Source organism: Eurosta solidaginis, chromosome 1 (assembly GCF_040869045.1).
Source record: "Eurosta solidaginis isolate ZX-2024a chromosome 1, ASM4086904v1, whole genome shotgun sequence".
NCBI classification, from domain to species: Eukaryota; Metazoa; Arthropoda; class Insecta; order Diptera; family Tephritidae; genus Eurosta; species Eurosta solidaginis.
The window spans coordinates 354,760,173-354,777,636 of record NC_090319.1 but is presented as its reverse complement, the minus strand read 5'-3'; the positions used below and the strand labels follow the sequence as shown (position 1 = coordinate 354,777,636).

Below are 17,464 nucleotides of genomic sequence, written 5' to 3'. Positions count from 1 at the left end.
ATAGTCAAGTACATTAGGCTGATTACAAGAAAAAATTGTTAGTAAAATTTCAGCTCGTTCGTTAGCTATTTCATTTACAAAGTTTGGTTCGTTGGGTGCATTCCTTATCTGCTCCCAAAGGCAGTGATCGATATGAAACGGAGAATCATTCTTTACTTCGCATAACATGGCCTAGCCAACATCACCCTTGGCTTTTAAATCGCTATGTTATGTTGATTTCTGCGTAAAACTCATGCAGATCATCATAAAATATGCAGGGAAATTGAATGATAGAGATGTGGCACACCGGTTGTGGCTCCACCTGCCGAAAATTTATGTTGTTCTTGCTCATTAGTGCAAGATATTGTTGGACAGTGAAATGCATTTATGTACATTAGGGTGGTCCTTGTAAATCAAATTGAAAATTCCAGCCACGTCATTTCACACGGTAATATCCAGGGAAAAAATATCACATATAAATTTTGGTCCCGATTGAAATCGGAAGTCGAAGTTAAAACCACTTTACGGAGAATTAAAAGATTGTAGTAATTGTTTCCCCAAAAATCGATAACACTTTAGTTGGCGTTATCAAATATGAATTTTGTAAACAGTTAATGCGTGTTGTGCAGGGATCCAAGCTCGGATTGAGGGTCAATATAATAAAATTGTAATCAAAAGATTATATTTTAACTTATTATTTAAGAATTCATGAGCTTAACACCGGATTATAATAAATGAATATTTAATTATTATGTTTTTCTAAGATAAACCGAAAAGAAAGAAACATTTACTGGTATATTGCGATGGCACCATTTCGAAAACCACCGCGTAATCATCATCCCACGATTCTATTTTAATTTTTTGAGTCTGCATAGAGAAGTCTTATCTTTGGCCCCTGTGCGACACCCTTTAACCATATCTAATCTCGGCCAAAATAGTTCGAAGATCAAATGAAAACTTGTAAATTTTTTCTAAAATGATAAGAATATTATCACCTGCAGACAAATCTCACATTAAGTGAATTGCGGTTGACCGCCAATTGATTGCATGTTATCCTTAACCTTTTATTAAAATGAATTTTGGAAACAGTTCATGCGTGTTGTGCAGAGATCCAAGCTAGGATTGAGAGTCAATATAATAAAAATGTTATCAAAAGATTCTCTTTTAATTTGAGTCTGCATAGAGAAGTCTTATCTTTGGCCCCTGTGCGACACCCTTTAACCATATCTAATCTCGGCCAAAATTTCTATGCCATTTTTTTGACCTGAGTATTACCATCTGAAATCGTGTATTTGATTTATAAGTACTATCCTAAATCATTTAATGGATCACCATCCAATCTAATCTAAGGACCTCTAACCCAAGAGTTAAGCAAAAGTTATGGCGACTTCTTTAATTCGCGTGGCACTGAAATAGTTCGTTGATCAAATGAAAACTTGCAAATTTTTTCTAAAATGATAAGAACATTATCACTTGCAGACAAATCTTTCATTAAGCGAATTGCGGTTGACCGCCAGCTGACCGCCAACTTTTTGTACATATATAAGTTCTTGAATCTTCCACTACATAATGTGCATATTTCATCTATCATTCTACATCCCCACACAAGAGTATGTTTATTTTTTGCATTTATTAGGCAAATTAATGAATGTCCCGTTGATGAATAAATACATATTAACAACTAAATCTGCATATCAAATGTGAAAAGTTTTGCACGTGAACAGGCGTTGACTTTTTCATGATAATAAAATGCACACATTTTAGTGGCTTTTGCAATTGTGTATGTACATATAATAGGGCGGGTCAAATTGTATGGGGAAAAATAGGGAAAGATGGACTCTAGCATCACAAGCCAATCATGTTTATCACTGTGAGACAGCAAATATCTAGAATTTCAGTTTTGCTGTCTCTAATACATAGTATATACATTAGGGCGGGTCAATTTGTATGGGGAAAAATGGGGGGAAAAAACTTCAGGTGCACATCCAGTTTCTGAATCTATGGGTCATACTGAGTAATATTGTCAATGGGACCATAGCTCTGAAATGAATTTCGAGCCTCCCTAATTTTGTTAGAAAATTGTATATCCCAATCCGAATCCGAATTTGACATTTATTTTCATGTATTTTATTTGTGAGATCCGCTATTCGGATTGGGATATAAAATTTTCTAACAAAATTAGTGAGGCTCGAAATTCATTTCAGACCTATGGTCCCATGGACAATGTTACTCTGTATGACCCATAGATTCAGAAACTGGATGTGCCTTTTCAACAATAAATTTGACCCACCACCAATGTATATACTATGTATTAGAAACTTAGCAATACTGAAATTCTGTCTCACAGTCGTAAGCATGATTGGCTTGTGATGCCGGAGTCCATCTTTGACCGAATACACATCCTTAGTGGTGACGCCCTACATAAAAGACTAGAGATATGGTACCCTATCTATATAAGATCTTACATTCGAACTCATATCTAGATCGGTGTAGCCCTTTACAAGATATTAAGGTGTATACGAAATATAAAAGAATACCATATTGAACGTTATTTAATTGATAAAAATTGTTTTTTTTCGTTTTTCTTTTAGATTAATCATGCCACCGAATTCTGCAGCAATCAATCACAATAACTTAGAATCTCTGGTGTCAGGAAATACCGATGAGCTGAAAGGAAATTTGGGTCCCTCCAAGCAAACCGGAGTTTTATTCGAATGTGATGCTGACACTATCGATGGTGCTTTAGCCATTGATGTGCATCAGCGGAAGCGCGCCGAAAAACGAAAATTAAAATTAGTTTGGCGAAATATATTACTTTTCGGATATTTACATATTGCGGCGCTCTACGGAGCTTGGTTATTCTTTACATCGGCGAAATGGCCTACAGTATTTTTCTGTAAGTTTTTTATTTTCACTATTGGGGCCCCTGTGTGTGGTGGTAGCATACTCCGCCTACCATACCGAAGATCATGGGTTCATAAGAAAGAAGTTTTTTCAATTAGAAGCAAGTTTTTCTAAGCGCGGTCGCCCCTCGGTAGAGGTTTGGCAAGCACTCCGAGTGTATTTCTGCCATGAAAAGCTTCTCAGTGAAAACTCATCTGCCTTGCAGATGCCGTTCGGAGGCGGCATAAAACATAAAGGTACCGCACCGCTATTTTGTAGGAAAAGTTAAAAAGGAGTACGACACAAATTTGAACAGAAGCTCGGCTTCAAATCTTTTCGGAGGTTATCGCGCCTTACATTTATTAATTTATTTAATTTAAAATTAAGCAGCCAATTTAGCGTTGAAACTAAGCTGTTTTACTAGATTTATGGTTTAATGTGCAAATTCGAAAGACCTTGTTTCAAACCCTTTACCCTTATGTTCGACTTTCATTGTAATAGTTTATACCTATGTTATTTTTTAAACTTCGGAGACGATGTATATGTGTATGTATACGCTCACCCTTTCAGCTTTTCCTGTGCTGCTGACACCTAAATGAGATCTGCATCTTGTCATTGTTGTATTGCTTATGCACGCCACCTATGTACGTACATTAGACAGGGTCCATTTATTAACCGATATCGCGCCATCGATTTTTCGATAGGATTTGGGCTCAGGAAAAAAAGTTCCACTACGCATATCCAAAAAAAATAACTTTCAAGCCTGCAAAATTTCATTTTTTTTTTTTACCTTTTTTCGAAAGGATTTGGGTTCAGGAAAAAAAGTTCCACTACGCATACCCAAAAAAAATAATTTTCGACCCTGCGAAATTTCATTTTTTTTTTTTTTTGACTTTTTTTTGACTTTGATTTTTAAGGTTTCTATCATTACCTACTAAAAAAAATTTTCATTTGATTGTAAAATTTTCATGAAAAAAAATGTAATAGATAACGTTTTTACCGAACATTTTTGGGTCGGACAGGGTATACATATGAAAATTTTTTTAGTAGGTCATGAAAAAACCCTTAAAAATCAAAGTCGAAAAAAGTTAAAAAAATTAAATTTCGCAAAATCGAAAGTTATTATTTTTCCTGAGCCCATATCCTATCGAAAAATCGATGGCGCGATATCGGTTAACTTTCGTCCATACAAATCGACCCACACTAATGTACATACCTTCATTTGTCGAAATACATAGTATAGCATAGTAGCAATCGAGTAGAAACTTTTGCAATGATTGAAAATTTACTAGCTGATATTCGATTTCGACATAGCATGGAATTTACTAACTGCCATTATTCGAAATATGATGGTTTCGGGAAACGTAGTTGGGTATGGAACTTATTTTCTAAATTCGAGGATGCCAAAGAAGGAAAGTGCAAATGAGCTGCAGATAACTGCACAACGTCTTCACGAAAAGAAGAAGTCATTAAAATTATGCGAATGTTCGACTATTCGCATAGCTTTTGGTAATCGATTATTCGAATAGTTGATTATCAAGACTGTAGCGCATTATCCTAGTCAAAACGAAATAGGTTCTAAAGTTAGTTACACCATACATACGCAATAGCCCCAAATCGCCTTTTCTTTTTCCTGAACAACTGAAACTGTTCTGAACGTAAACAACAAAAACAACAAGCCCACGCCTTATCCAAACAAAGGCCATGCGAACTTGCCATATCCATATTTATATGAAACAGCTGATGCAACGTCCTAGCCGTCACACATTGGGGATTAAGCACTAATTTCATTCAAAACCACTTACAGGTTCGAAAAATCAACCGATTGCAACAATGTTCACACAGAAATTTTCGTAATTAAATTCTGAAGAGACTCGTACTGTTTTCACACAGAAACTTAATGATCTCATTTCACCTTCTAATGAAATCGTAAATTTTTTGCTTTCACACAGAAGTAACTGCTCGATTAGTATAAAGGATGAAATGTCAAGCGAATAAAATGACAATGCTATATGACAGACAATCATGGCGGAACGATATAAGGTGGCAGCATGGTGACATACCTCCATACATAAATAAGAATTCCAGGTACTTTGTTTTGGTAAATTCGATGGACAAATGTCAAAATCGTACTGCGCCGGAAGTTGATGTATCAAATCAAATAAAGAAAGGTTATAATCAGCTGTTCGATGCGGCCACCTTGTCCGCCATGCAGACAATGACATTTACTTTGACAAATGACATTTTTAAGCACTGAACACATCAAAAACTAAGAAGCGGAACGCTGCCAACAGAGTTGCATTGTGGTTTTGACTTCATTAGGCATTCGATTAGCTACTAATGAAATAATTATAGATTCGAATTTTGTAGGGAAGATTGAGCTCAATAAGCGTCTTAATGTAGAAAACTGCCTTTATTATTCAATAAGCCGTCTGTGAGAAAACAGTATCACATCGCTTGCTTCTTCAAATTAATTTGTTTATCAAACAATTTGTTGCAAAATAGCCTATTCTTTGCAGAACTTTATATTATAATACGTATTTATGTATCACTTTCGTGACATACAATTTGTGTGTTAAAATTGCAAAACTATTTGTTTAATAATTTGTTTATAACTAATTATATTTTTTAAAAAAAGGAAACTACTTTTTCGAACACACTTTTTCCATAAAATTTTAATTTGTCACTTATTTTGAAGAAAAAAAAAATGTTGCAGAATTTTGTTCACCCAATTGTTTAAACAAATGAATTTTGTAAAATGAATATCAAATCTCAAATTAGTAATGCCTCGGATCTCTTTAATTTCACTCGATTATGTATTGGGTAAAAACTTTATGGTCACGAAAAGATTACACAAATATATATTATATGATGAAGTCGGAGGATACACTGCGACTTCTGCAGAATCAGAATCCGAACATACCGACACAGGATTGGAAGGTACTTAGTGAATCTCGGCCTACCGAGGATGGTCAGTTCTACATCTTCCAAATAAACAAGCAGACGGAGGATATTTTGTACACGCAGCTTGGCAAAATGTCCTTTGGCACTGGCAAAATGTACATGCGACTCAGTAAAAGAAGTCCCGAGGATAAAAACCCTAACACGCTAGAGGTGGGCGAAGTCGAAAAGGACCTCAAAAGCCTAAGGGAAAAAAGACAGGTGGAGGTCCCCAACGACACTACGAACGTGCTAGAAGAGGACCAACCGCTAAATGGTGCTGTGACTCGCAGAGAAGAACACCCGGCACAACAGTCACGAGAGGCTGAAGGGGGCCTCGAATACTCTAAACCAAAAGGAAAAGAGGAGGACGACGACGTCAAGATGAAGGTGCTGGAGGGGGACAAACAGCCCAATGGTGCTGCGAGTCCTACAGATAAACCTCCAACACAGTAAAGTGGCGTCGAGCGAACTCCTCCTAACCCTTGAGGAGGGTGGACGGGTGCGAGCTGTAGTAATGGTAAGGAAACAGCTGCATTCATATATGCTGCCTAATTACACCACTGAGGATCTCGTAGCGGTGGCCGTTGAGCAAAAGAATAAGCAGGCATTTATCCTGGCGTCCTGCTACATGGCCCATGCTGCGGAGGTTTCACCGATGGAGTGCAAAAGGCTAGTACAGGAGGAAGGGCACAAAGGGCGGTTGGTCATAGGCGCAGATGCAAATGCGCACCACAATGCGTGGGGAGGAGCAGATACGAACGACAGAGGCGAATCTCTATTTTGTTACATCCTGCAAACCAATTTGCAGATAGCCAACAGGGGAAATGTCCCTACATACATTGGTCCAACATCCAGCAATGTTCTGGATATTACATTGAGCTCCGAGCGTGATATATCAAGGTATGATTGGATGGTTCTTGATAGACCATCCTTCTCCGACCATGCGTATATCAGCTTCAGCATCCCCCTAAAGGGGGTAGAGAAGGGGGGAACCTTTAGAAACCCTAGGTCAACGAACTGGACTAAATTCCAGAAACATGTAGAAAAAAAATTGGGACAACCCAAAGAGGTTGCTAATGTAGAGGAACTGGAGGAGTCGAATGAATTCCTAACAAGGACGCTTATGACTGCGTATAACAAAGCTTGCCCTCTAAGAAGATTCAGAGGAAAAGCAAAGCCGCCATGGTGGAGCAATGAGCTGAGTCTTCTAAGAAGACAGGTAAAAGAAATGTGTAAGCTAGCAAAGACCGCGGAAAGCGAAGCGTGTCGGGACGAGTACAGGGATCTACTGAGGATCTATAAGCGTGAAATTACCAGGGCGAAGAGAAACTCATGGAAAAGTTTCTGTACGGACATAGAGTGCTCCAGCGAAACAGCACGGTTGAAAAAAGTCCTAGCAAAGTGAAACATAGTCAAGGGACTAATAAAGAAGGAGAACGGGGAATGGTCACGTAATAGTGATGAATCCCTTGAAGTGCTTCTCGATACACATTTCCCATCGGGAGACGGTTTAGAAGAGCCAGAAGACATCACTCACACTTCGATCACGGAGCTAGTAGTGCCGGGCTTGGTGATCGATACCAAGATCGAGTGGGCAGTGAAGACGTTTTCTAAGTTTAAATCGCCGGGTCCAGATGGTATATTCCCGGCCATGCTACAAGTCTCAAGTAGGACGGTCGTGGAATGGCTTAAAATAATATTCGATGGGTGCATAAGACTGAATCATGTACCGCACTCTTGGAGAACTGCTCGTGTAGCTTTTCTACCAAAGGCGGGGAAGATCGGTCACGTGTATCCCATAGACTATAGACCCATTAGATTAACATCATTTCTGCTCAAAACCTTTGAGAGGGTGATAGATGTGTACATAAAGTCCAACGTGGATGAAAAGCTGCTCTCCACAACACAGCATGCGTACACCAAAGGCAAATCGGTAGACACCGCATTGCATAGGGTGGTAATAAGCATAGAGAAATCCCTGGAATATAAGGAGTATGCTCTAGGAGTCTTCTTGGCCATTGCTGGAGCTTTCAATAATGTTGCAAAATGGGCGATTATGGATGGTCTTAATTACATTAAAGTACATCACAATGGGGATTGTACGAGGCCACGAAATCAGTGGACAGGGGCACACCGCAGGGAGGGGTGCTATCACCTCTGCTGTGGACGCTGGTCATCAACCAACTGCTCAGGCAATTCGATAAGGGATCCGTAAAACTTACGGCCTATGCAGATGACTTGCAATTGTCATAAGTGGAAAGTGCCTTCCAACGATTAGTTCTTTGGTGGATCGGGCGCTTCGGGATATTCATACCTGGACATCTAATGTCGGGTTGAAAGTCAATGCGGAGAAGACGGATATGGTCTTGTTTACAAAGAGGTACAAGGTCCTAAATTGGACCAGGCCTAAGTTAGGAGGGGTGACCTTACAGAAAAAACCTTGCACACAATATCTAGGAATCATCGTAGACAGTAAGCTGTCATGGAAGCTCAACGTGGAGGAGAGGGTCAAGAAGGCCTCAACGGTACTCTATGTATGTAAAAGAATGCTGGGGTGTACGTGGGGCCTAATGCCCTCTCTTTCTCATTGGGTTTTTACAGTGATTGTAAGCCCTATTCTATACTGTTGAGTTCTTGTTTGGTGGAAAGCCACACAAAAAAACAACATACCTCAAAAAATTAGAGGGGCTATGCAGACTATCGATGCTTTGCATTACGGGAGCCCTGAAAACAACCCCGACGGCTGAACTGTATGCCATTCTGCACATTCCACCTGTAGACCTGGTAGCAAAGAACAAAGCATTAACGACCGCAACCAGGCTCGGTGCTTCGGGGCAGCTTGAGCGCCGACCATATGGCCATAGTAGTATAGCGTCATCAATCACAAGACGAACAGACTACCTGATTCCCTATCTGCGCTTCGAGGGAGATCTTAAGGCCACAATAGAGGTGGGCGGTTGGCGCAAGGATGCGCAAATGGCGGACGAGGCCATACATGTGCACACCGATGGTTCCAAAGTAGTGGAAGGAGTAGGATCTGCGGTGTACTGCGCTGATCTGGAAATAAGCACATCCTACAGGCTGCCGGATTACTGTAGCGTTTTCCAAGCGGAAATATTAGCCGTAACCAAAGCAGTAGAAACCCTGGAAGAGAATAGCTTAAGCTGCAACCGTGTTAACTTTTATATTGACAGTCAAGCAGCAATTAAGGCAATAATCTCGCATAGCACAGCATCTAAATGCGTGTTAGAGTGTAAGCAGTTTCTGGAGAGAATCGGGACAGGGAGAAGCATACATCTATATTGAGTCCCAGGGCATATGGGAATAGATGGGAATGAAAAAGCGGACGAACTAGCTAAAAAGGGTGCATCCCTTGAAGCTTGCTCCGTAGACGTCCCAATTAGATTGGGCGAGATTAAGCGAAGGCGAGAGGTGCACATGATCGCCGAAGCGGGAAAGGCGTGGGTTCAAGCGCGGGGCTGTAAAGTGTCGAAGATTATGTGTAGGTCTTACAACCTTAGACTAACACAGTTGCTTCTATCATTAAAAAGAGGGGACTGTAGACTCAAGACGGGTATTGTGACTGGAAACTGCCTTCTGGCATCACATGCCTTTAAATTATGCTTGGTCAATGATAGCAGATGTAGGAGGTGCGGGTTGGAGGAGGAAACGATCGAGCACGTTCTGTGCTCGTGCCCTACACTTGCCAGGCTAAGACTCCAGCTATTAAGAGTGATACAGCTGTCAGATCTAGAAGCAGCAAGTGGCTTAAGTCCTAGGAAGCTCCTAGTATTTGCCAAGAGGACGGAATTATTTTATAACATAGGTCCTTGTTTTTGATAGGGTTTTTCAGTTTGGTCGTTAAAACAAACTTCTGGTAACACTACGGACTCAATCAGTCTATGTGAGGTCCTCATGGACCGGCCAGTTCAACCTAACCTAACCTATATTATGTAAAGTTCTGCAAAAAGAGGTCATTTTGCAACAAATTGTTTAAATTAATTAATTTAAAAAATCGGCCGATGTGAGTCTCTTCATAATTCAATTACAAAAATTTCTGTACAAAAATGAATAAAATCGGTTAATATTTGGGATATGTAGGTGGTTTTGAAAAGTTCGTCCCAAATATGCGTCATCGTACCATAACTAACAAATTCGTTTTTGGTTTTTGCGCCATATTCATGACCTATAAGTATTTGAGTTGGCGAATTTATTAACTTTTTGAATAATTTATTTTTGCTTTGGATACGTTTTCACGTAATGTATTATTTGTGCAATTTGTTAGTATTTTTTTGCATTTTCGTCTTTTCTATGAAACTAATACATTTTTAAGGTTTACCTTAAACCAACAGATATGGTTTAGTAAAAGTATGGTTATGACTAAGACGTTATGACTATAGCAACTTTGCCAGGGCCTTAAACGAAGGCAGTTGATTTACTACCGACGTATCATATCTTTCCGCTACAACAATGCTGTGCGTAGTAAAAAAATTTTAAAACTTAATCCTGAAATATTTCAGAAATGGATGATCTTGTTTTCATTTTAAGTAGAATTTGTTTAAGGGAAGGTACATCCCAAACCGTTCGGTATGTTCGAGATTATCTCTTTCCAAAATTTTAGACTTTATGTGGTGTTTTCGCACAGTAGGTACATGATTGGTTTCTTGCAGCCCGCAGACGCAACTGCTGCATCAGCTATTCAATGGAGTACCTATTATTTCAGACTGTTGGCCTAGTGGCTGGCGTAGTGCAATTGTGACAGTAATTCTAAAGGTTTATTTCCTTAAATACTTCGGCACCTGCAGGCATGAAGCAAATTGTTATTTCCAGGAATATGTTAAGTTAATTTGCAAAATTGGCTGTCTTCTGGTTCGAAATCACGGGAGGTAAATACTAGTGGAGTCAGTTAGCTAAACATTTAGTTGATCAGAGCAAACTGCAGGTCTAACCTGACAATTTAATGTTGCTTTTGCAATTTCACGCAAGTTCCCAAAGTGGTTGGTTAAGGACCGTTTTAAGTAAATCCGCTCGACACGGCTTAGGTGATCGATGTTGAATTTTCTTTAAAGCGAAGCTTTTATTTCGACGCTAAGAAGCTTCCCTCTCGAGAGGAACGGACAGTCACAACTCCGATAGTTTCATTGAGCTCAATATATAACGAGTTGTTGTTTCCGAATCAATTTAATTTATTTTATTTTATTCTAGTTCTATTATAATACAGAACTATAAATTCATTGATAAATAATGGATGATTGCTTGTTTATACCCTTTGCGAATACTTGCATACGTTCTAAGGTTATGGGCCACTTTGGTTATGGGCTACTTTGCTAAATTCAATACTATATCAATTTTATTTCGAATATGCATTTATTCAATAAGTCAGCATAACAAATTGAAAAAATTAAAAGTTTGCATAAATAATTTTGACATATGCAAATATTTAGGCCATCTTCGCGATTTCATTGGTGTAGACATTTTGTAAGCAAGCTTCAGCAAGTTTATTTGAATATTCATAAATTAATTCATACGACGGTTACTGTGTGCATGTTGAGGATTGTGAAATGTTTTGATTGGTGCTACCTAACCCCACATATATATTCACTGAACAGCACTCTGCTAGGTTTCGGACCAAAACTATTGTGTTTTGTTCAAAACAAGTAAATTCCTTTCGAAGTTCCATTTCTTTTTATTTATCATCTTTAAAAAATTAAAAAATTAAATTTTAAAAAGCAGATTTTCGAAAAAATTAAAAACGATAAACAACAAAGCTACACAAAAAGGGTTGACGGGTCTGATACAGATACGACACATGTACGTTCAACATTTTGATGCTCTGAATCCGTGTCCGTTTTTGGCCCTTACCTCAAAAAACGCTTAGCCGCCAGTGATTTTTTCGGTTTTTTGAGGTTAGGACTGAACTGATACCATCTGGGCCAATTCTCATAGGATATCCGGACTCAACGCATGGGAATACATGTGTCGCATTAACTGCTTCATTTATGTGGCTGTGGAGTGCTTTTAAGTCCGTGCACAGCCACAAAAAAAAAAAACACAAGTAACGAAGGCAAAGTTCGGATGTAACCGAACATTACATACTCAGCTGCGAGCTTTGGAGGCAAAAGGGAAAATCACCATTTAGGAAAATAAACCTAAGGTAACCCTGGAATGTGTTTGTATGACATGGGTATCAAATGGAAGGTATTAAAGAGTATTTTAAAAGGGAGTGGGCCTTAGTTCTATAGGTGGACGGCTTTTTCGAGATATCGCCATAAATGTGGACCAGGGGTGACTCTAGAATGTGTTTGTACGATATGGGTATCAAATGAAAGGTGTTAATGAGTATTTTAAAAGGGAGTGGGCCTTAGTTCTATAGGTGCACGCCTTTTAGAGATATCGCCATAAAGTTGGACCAGGGGTGACTCTATAATGTGTTTGTACGATATGGGTAACAAATTAAAGGTATTAATGAGGGTTTTAAAAGGAAGTGGCCCTCATTTGTATATGTGAAGGCCTTTTCGAGATATCGGCCAAAGTTTGGATCAGGGTGACCCAGAACATCATCTGTCGTGTATCGGTAATTTATGTACATCATATATAATGGCACGAACAGTATTCCTGCCATGATTCCAAGGGCTTTTGATTTCGCCCTGCAGAACTTTTTCATTTTCTTCTACTTAATGTGGTAGGTGTCACACCCACTTTACAAAGTTTTTTCTAAAGTTATATCTTGTGTCAATAAACCAATCCAATTACCATGTTACATCACTTTTTTCATATTTGTTATAGAATTATGGCATTTTTTTCATTTTACGTAATTTTCGATATCGAAAAAGTGGGCGTCGGATCTGATTTCGGCCATTTTTTATACCAAGATAAAGTGATTTCAGATAAGTACGTGAACTAAGTTTAGTAAAGATATATTGATTTTTGCTCAAGTTATCGTGTTAGCGGCTGAGCGGAAGGGCAGACGGTCGACTGTGTATACAAACTGGGCGTGGCTTCAATCGATTTCGCCCATTTTCACAGAAAATCGTTATCGTCATAGAATCTATGCCCCTACTAAACTTCACAAGGATTGGTAAATTTTTGTTCGACTTATGGCATTAAAAGTATTCTAGTCAAATTAAATGAAAAAGGGGTTGAGCCTCGCCCATTTTGAAATTTTCTTTTTTTTTTTGCATTTTGTTGCACCATATCATTACTGGAGTTGAATGATGACATAATTTACTTATATACTGTAAAGATATTAAATTTTTTGTTAAAATTTGACTTCTAAAATTTTTTTTAAGTGAGCGTGCTCGTCATCCGATTTTGCTAATTTTTTTTAGCAATAGGAGTAAGGTTCCTGCCAAATTTCATCATGATACCTTCTAAGACTGCTAAATTACAGCTTCAAAAACTTTTAAATTACCTTCTTTTAAAAGTGGCCGGTGCCACGCCCATTGTCCAAAATTTTACTAATTTTCTATTCTGCGTCATAAAGTCAACCCACCTACCAAGTTTCATCGCTTTATCCGTCTTTGGTAAAGAATTATCGCACTTTTTTTGTTTTTAGAAATTTTCGATATCGAAAAAGTGGGCGTGATTATAGTCCGATTTCGTTAAATTTATATAGCAATATGAGATGAGCGCCCAGGAATCTACATACCATATTTCATGAAGATACCTCAAAATTTACTCAAATTATCGTGTTTACGGACAGACGGACGGATGGACGGACGGGTCGACGGGCGGACGTGGTTAAATAAATTTCTTTTTTATCCCAGATCATTTTGATATATAAAAGTCCATATCTATCTGGATTAGTTTATGCCGTTACGGATTACCGTTATGCGAACAAAATTAATATACTCTGAGAGCTCTGCTTAGCTGAGTATAAAAAAACAGTAATAACGAGACCTCATACCTGTAATGGACCTGAACATTTATGGGATCAAATTTTGAAAAATTTTAATACCTGTTGTATAACATGCGCTTATATTTTATAGAAAGCAGATATTTCAGATCTTTTTCTGATTAATGCTTGTATCTGAATATAGCTTTCCCGGTCTTAGTCGTACTATGTAGCTTATTCTCTAAGAGCCTTACGCGTGCGTTCCTCGTATTTGAATAGATCCTTCCATTCACGGTGCCGCCTATGCGAAGCAACGTTGGTCTTGTTGCGACAAAGGCGCTGCTGATAGCGATAGCACAGGGGCTCCGGCTTTACTTAGAGATTCGTAAAGGAGCAAAACGCTGCTATTATATCTATAGATATATATGTATAAGGATACATCCCTGATTCACATTTTAAGAGTCATTCGCAGAGCATGGATATGTACATATGTAAATCTAAAATTTCATTATATTTATTTTCAGCAATATTCCTTTATTCCATCGGCGTTTTGGGTATAACGGCTGGTGCACATCGTCTATGGGCTCATCGTTCCTATAAAGCAAAATGGCCGCTACGTTTGATTTTAGTTGCATTCAATACCTGTGCTTTTCAAGATGCCGCCTATCATTGGGCACGTGATCATCGTGTGCATCATAAATTCTCCGAAACCGATGCCGATCCTCATAATGCAACACGTGGCTTCTTTTTTTCACATGTTGGATGGTTGTTGTGCAAAAAACATCCCGATGTCATTGCTAAGGGAAAGAGTTTAGATCTAACAGATTTGCATGCTGATCGTATTTTGATGTGGCAGCTGAAGTATGTGCTGAATTGGGTGATGTTACATACTAGATTGACCTATTATTTTTCTTTTTTTTTAATTCATTAGGTATTATATGCTACTGATGCCTTTGGCTTGTTTTATCTTACCAACCGTTGTGCCCATGTACTTCTGGGGTGAATCTTTCATCAACTCTTGGTTTGTGGCGACAATGTTCCGTTGGTGTTTCTTGTTGAATGTGACATGGTGTGTCAATAGTGCTGCGCATAAATTCGGCGGTCGTCCTTATGACAAGTAAGTATACATATATGTATTATAGCAATACCGTTATTTTCATGCTAAGATGCATACACGTGTTTGCCAATACCGACAAATCAATCCAAAACCTCGAGTGCAACTCCATTTTTTGGACTCAATTTTCGCAATAGCAGTACCTTCAATGAAGTCGATTCAAATAAAACTTTGACTAGGCTATTTATGTAAATAAGAATTGTGTATTTGTAATGCACAGAGTTCCAGAATATGGGGCAAAGCAAAAAAAAATATGTTAAGGAATTCATTATTTCGGATATTAAAAGAAACGAAAGCCGTATACAAATCATTTGACATTGAATCTAAAGGAAGTGAAGCTCGGTTAGAGCCACTATTTGGGGTTATTAATGAGGGTTTTAAAAGGGAGTGGCCCTTCGTTGTATATGTGAAGGCGTTTTCGAGATATCAACCAAAATATGGACCAGGGTGACCCAGAACATCTGTCGGGTACCGCTAATTTGTTTATATATAAAATACCACGAACAGTATTCCTGCCAAGATTCCAAGGGCTTTTGATTTCCCCTGCAGAACTTTTTCATTTTATTCTACTTAATATGGGAGGTGTCCCACCTATTTTACAAAGTTTTTTCTAAAGTTATATTTTGCGTCAATAAACAAATAGAATTACAATGTTTCATCCCTTTATTCATATTTGGTGTAGAATTATGGAATTTTTTTCATTTTTCGTAATTTTCGATATCGAAAAAGTGGGCGTGGCCATAGTCGGATTTCGGCCATTTTTTATGCCAAGACAAAGTGAGCTCAGATAAGCACGTGAACTAAGTTTAGTAAGAATATATCGATTTTTGCTCAAGTTATCGTGTTAACGGCCGAGCGGAAGGACAGACGGTCGACTGTGTATAAAAACTGGGCGTGGCTTCTACCGATTTCGCCCATTTTCACAGGAAACAATTGTCGTTATACAGTCTATGCTCCTACCAAATTTCACAAGGATTGGTTGATTTTTTTCGACTTATGGCATTAAACGTATTCTAGACAAATTAAATGAAAAATGGAGGAGCCACGCCCATTTTGAAATTTTCTTTTATTTTTGTATTTTGTTGCACCATTTAATTACTGGAATTGAATGCTGACATAATTTACTTATATACTGTAAAGATAATAAATTTTTTTTTTAAATTTGACTTAAAAAATTTTTTTTATTTAAAAAGTGGTCGTGTTCTTCATTTGATTTTGCTAATTTATATTTAGCACATATATAGTAATAGTGGTAACACTCCTGCCAAATTGCATCATGTTATCTTCAACGACTTCCAAATTACGTCTTGCAAAACTTTCAAATTACCTTCTTTAAAAAATGGGCGGTGCCACGCCCGTTGTCCAAAACTTGACTATTTTTCTATTCTACATCATAAGGTCAACCCACCTACCAAGTTTTATCGCCCTTTCCGTCTTTGGTAATGAATTATCGCACTTTTTGGATTTTTCGAAATTTTCGATATCGAAAAAGTAGGCGTGGTTATAGTCCGATTTCGTTCATTTTAAATAGCGATCTGAGATGAGTGCCCATGAACCTACATACCAAATTTCATCAAGATACCTCAAAATTTACTCAAGTTATCGTGTTTACAGACGGAAGGACATGGCTAAATAAATTTCTTTTTTCGCCCAGATCATTTTGATATATAGAAGTCTATATCTATCTCGATTAGTTTATGCCCTTACGGATTGCCGTTATGCGAACAAGGTTAATATACTCTGTGAGCTCTGCTCAGCTGAATATAAAAATGCATAAAATTTAGGCACACATTATTTATTCACATACATATTCTCTTCAAAATTTATTGTATCGCTTTTTTGTTTGTAAATATCTTTGCTCACGGTATGGTAAAATCTTAAGCGTAGTTAGGGCTATGTTATTTGGTATATATATGTAGAATAAAAATGCAGGTGTAGTGTATCGTATTGTTACGCTGTATGGACTTATACAGAATGGAAGCGTAAGTGTAGTCACTATACTGTAGTGTAGTGTGGGAAAAGGTTCCGGGGTAGAGTTGATATATGCGAAATCAGACAGCAAGGCAAGCCAAGGAAAAGTAAGGAAGAGAAGAAACGGAAAGAAAAGGTTTGTAATAGGTGTGTTATCGATGAGATGTAGTTGGGCTATCGATTTGTCAAAGAAATGTTAAAAATTTGATTTTGATTACTTAGGCTACCTATGAGTTATTGACATTTTTTTTCGAAATTTTATCGACGAGCTTTTTATAAAAAAAGTCGAATTGTAAGGGGAGGTATAGATTACTTACCGAAAAGCAGGCCATGTTATCGAAAACTTATCGATTTGTTATCGATATTTTAACGATTTTTTATAAAAGCAGTTATTGATTTAATATCGAAAACTAATCGATAGGTTACCGGAAGTCATCGATATGTTAGAAAAAGATTATCGATTTGATATCGAAAGTTTATCGATTCGTTACTGAAGTTTAATCTGGGGCGAATCGTAACATACAATCCGTGATGGAATGCCATTTTTTAAATCACAATAGCTCCGAAATTGTGTATCGGATTAGTGAAATATGTGAACTAGGGTCAGCGCATATTCACTAGATCCGTAAAATATTTTTATTTTTTTAAATAGTTGGATAGCCTAATTTTTATCGCTTGTGTGTTTCGATCCGTGATCATATGTTACGAATCGTGTCCTGTTTGTTATCAGCATGTCAACG

The 17,464-nt window shown here is 37.9% G+C and overlaps 1 protein-coding gene across 2 annotated transcripts in view; it reads left to right on the top strand.

Annotated features, from left to right (window-relative positions):
* Nucleotides 1-17,464, top strand: part of LOC137238103 (acyl-CoA Delta-9 desaturase-like) — a 48,123-nt gene that overhangs the window by 24,370 nt on the left and 6,289 nt on the right. For both annotated transcript variants that reach the window (XM_067762724.1, XM_067762725.1), the window contains exons 2-4: nucleotides 2,571-2,875; nucleotides 14,164-14,500; nucleotides 14,571-14,756. In XM_067762724.1, the coding sequence (XP_067618825.1) occupies nucleotides 2,578-2,875; nucleotides 14,164-14,500; nucleotides 14,571-14,756 (821 nt within the window). In that variant the 5' untranslated portion in view covers nucleotides 2,571-2,577. The remainder of the gene's footprint in view (nucleotides 1-2,570; nucleotides 2,876-14,163; nucleotides 14,501-14,570; nucleotides 14,757-17,464) is intronic.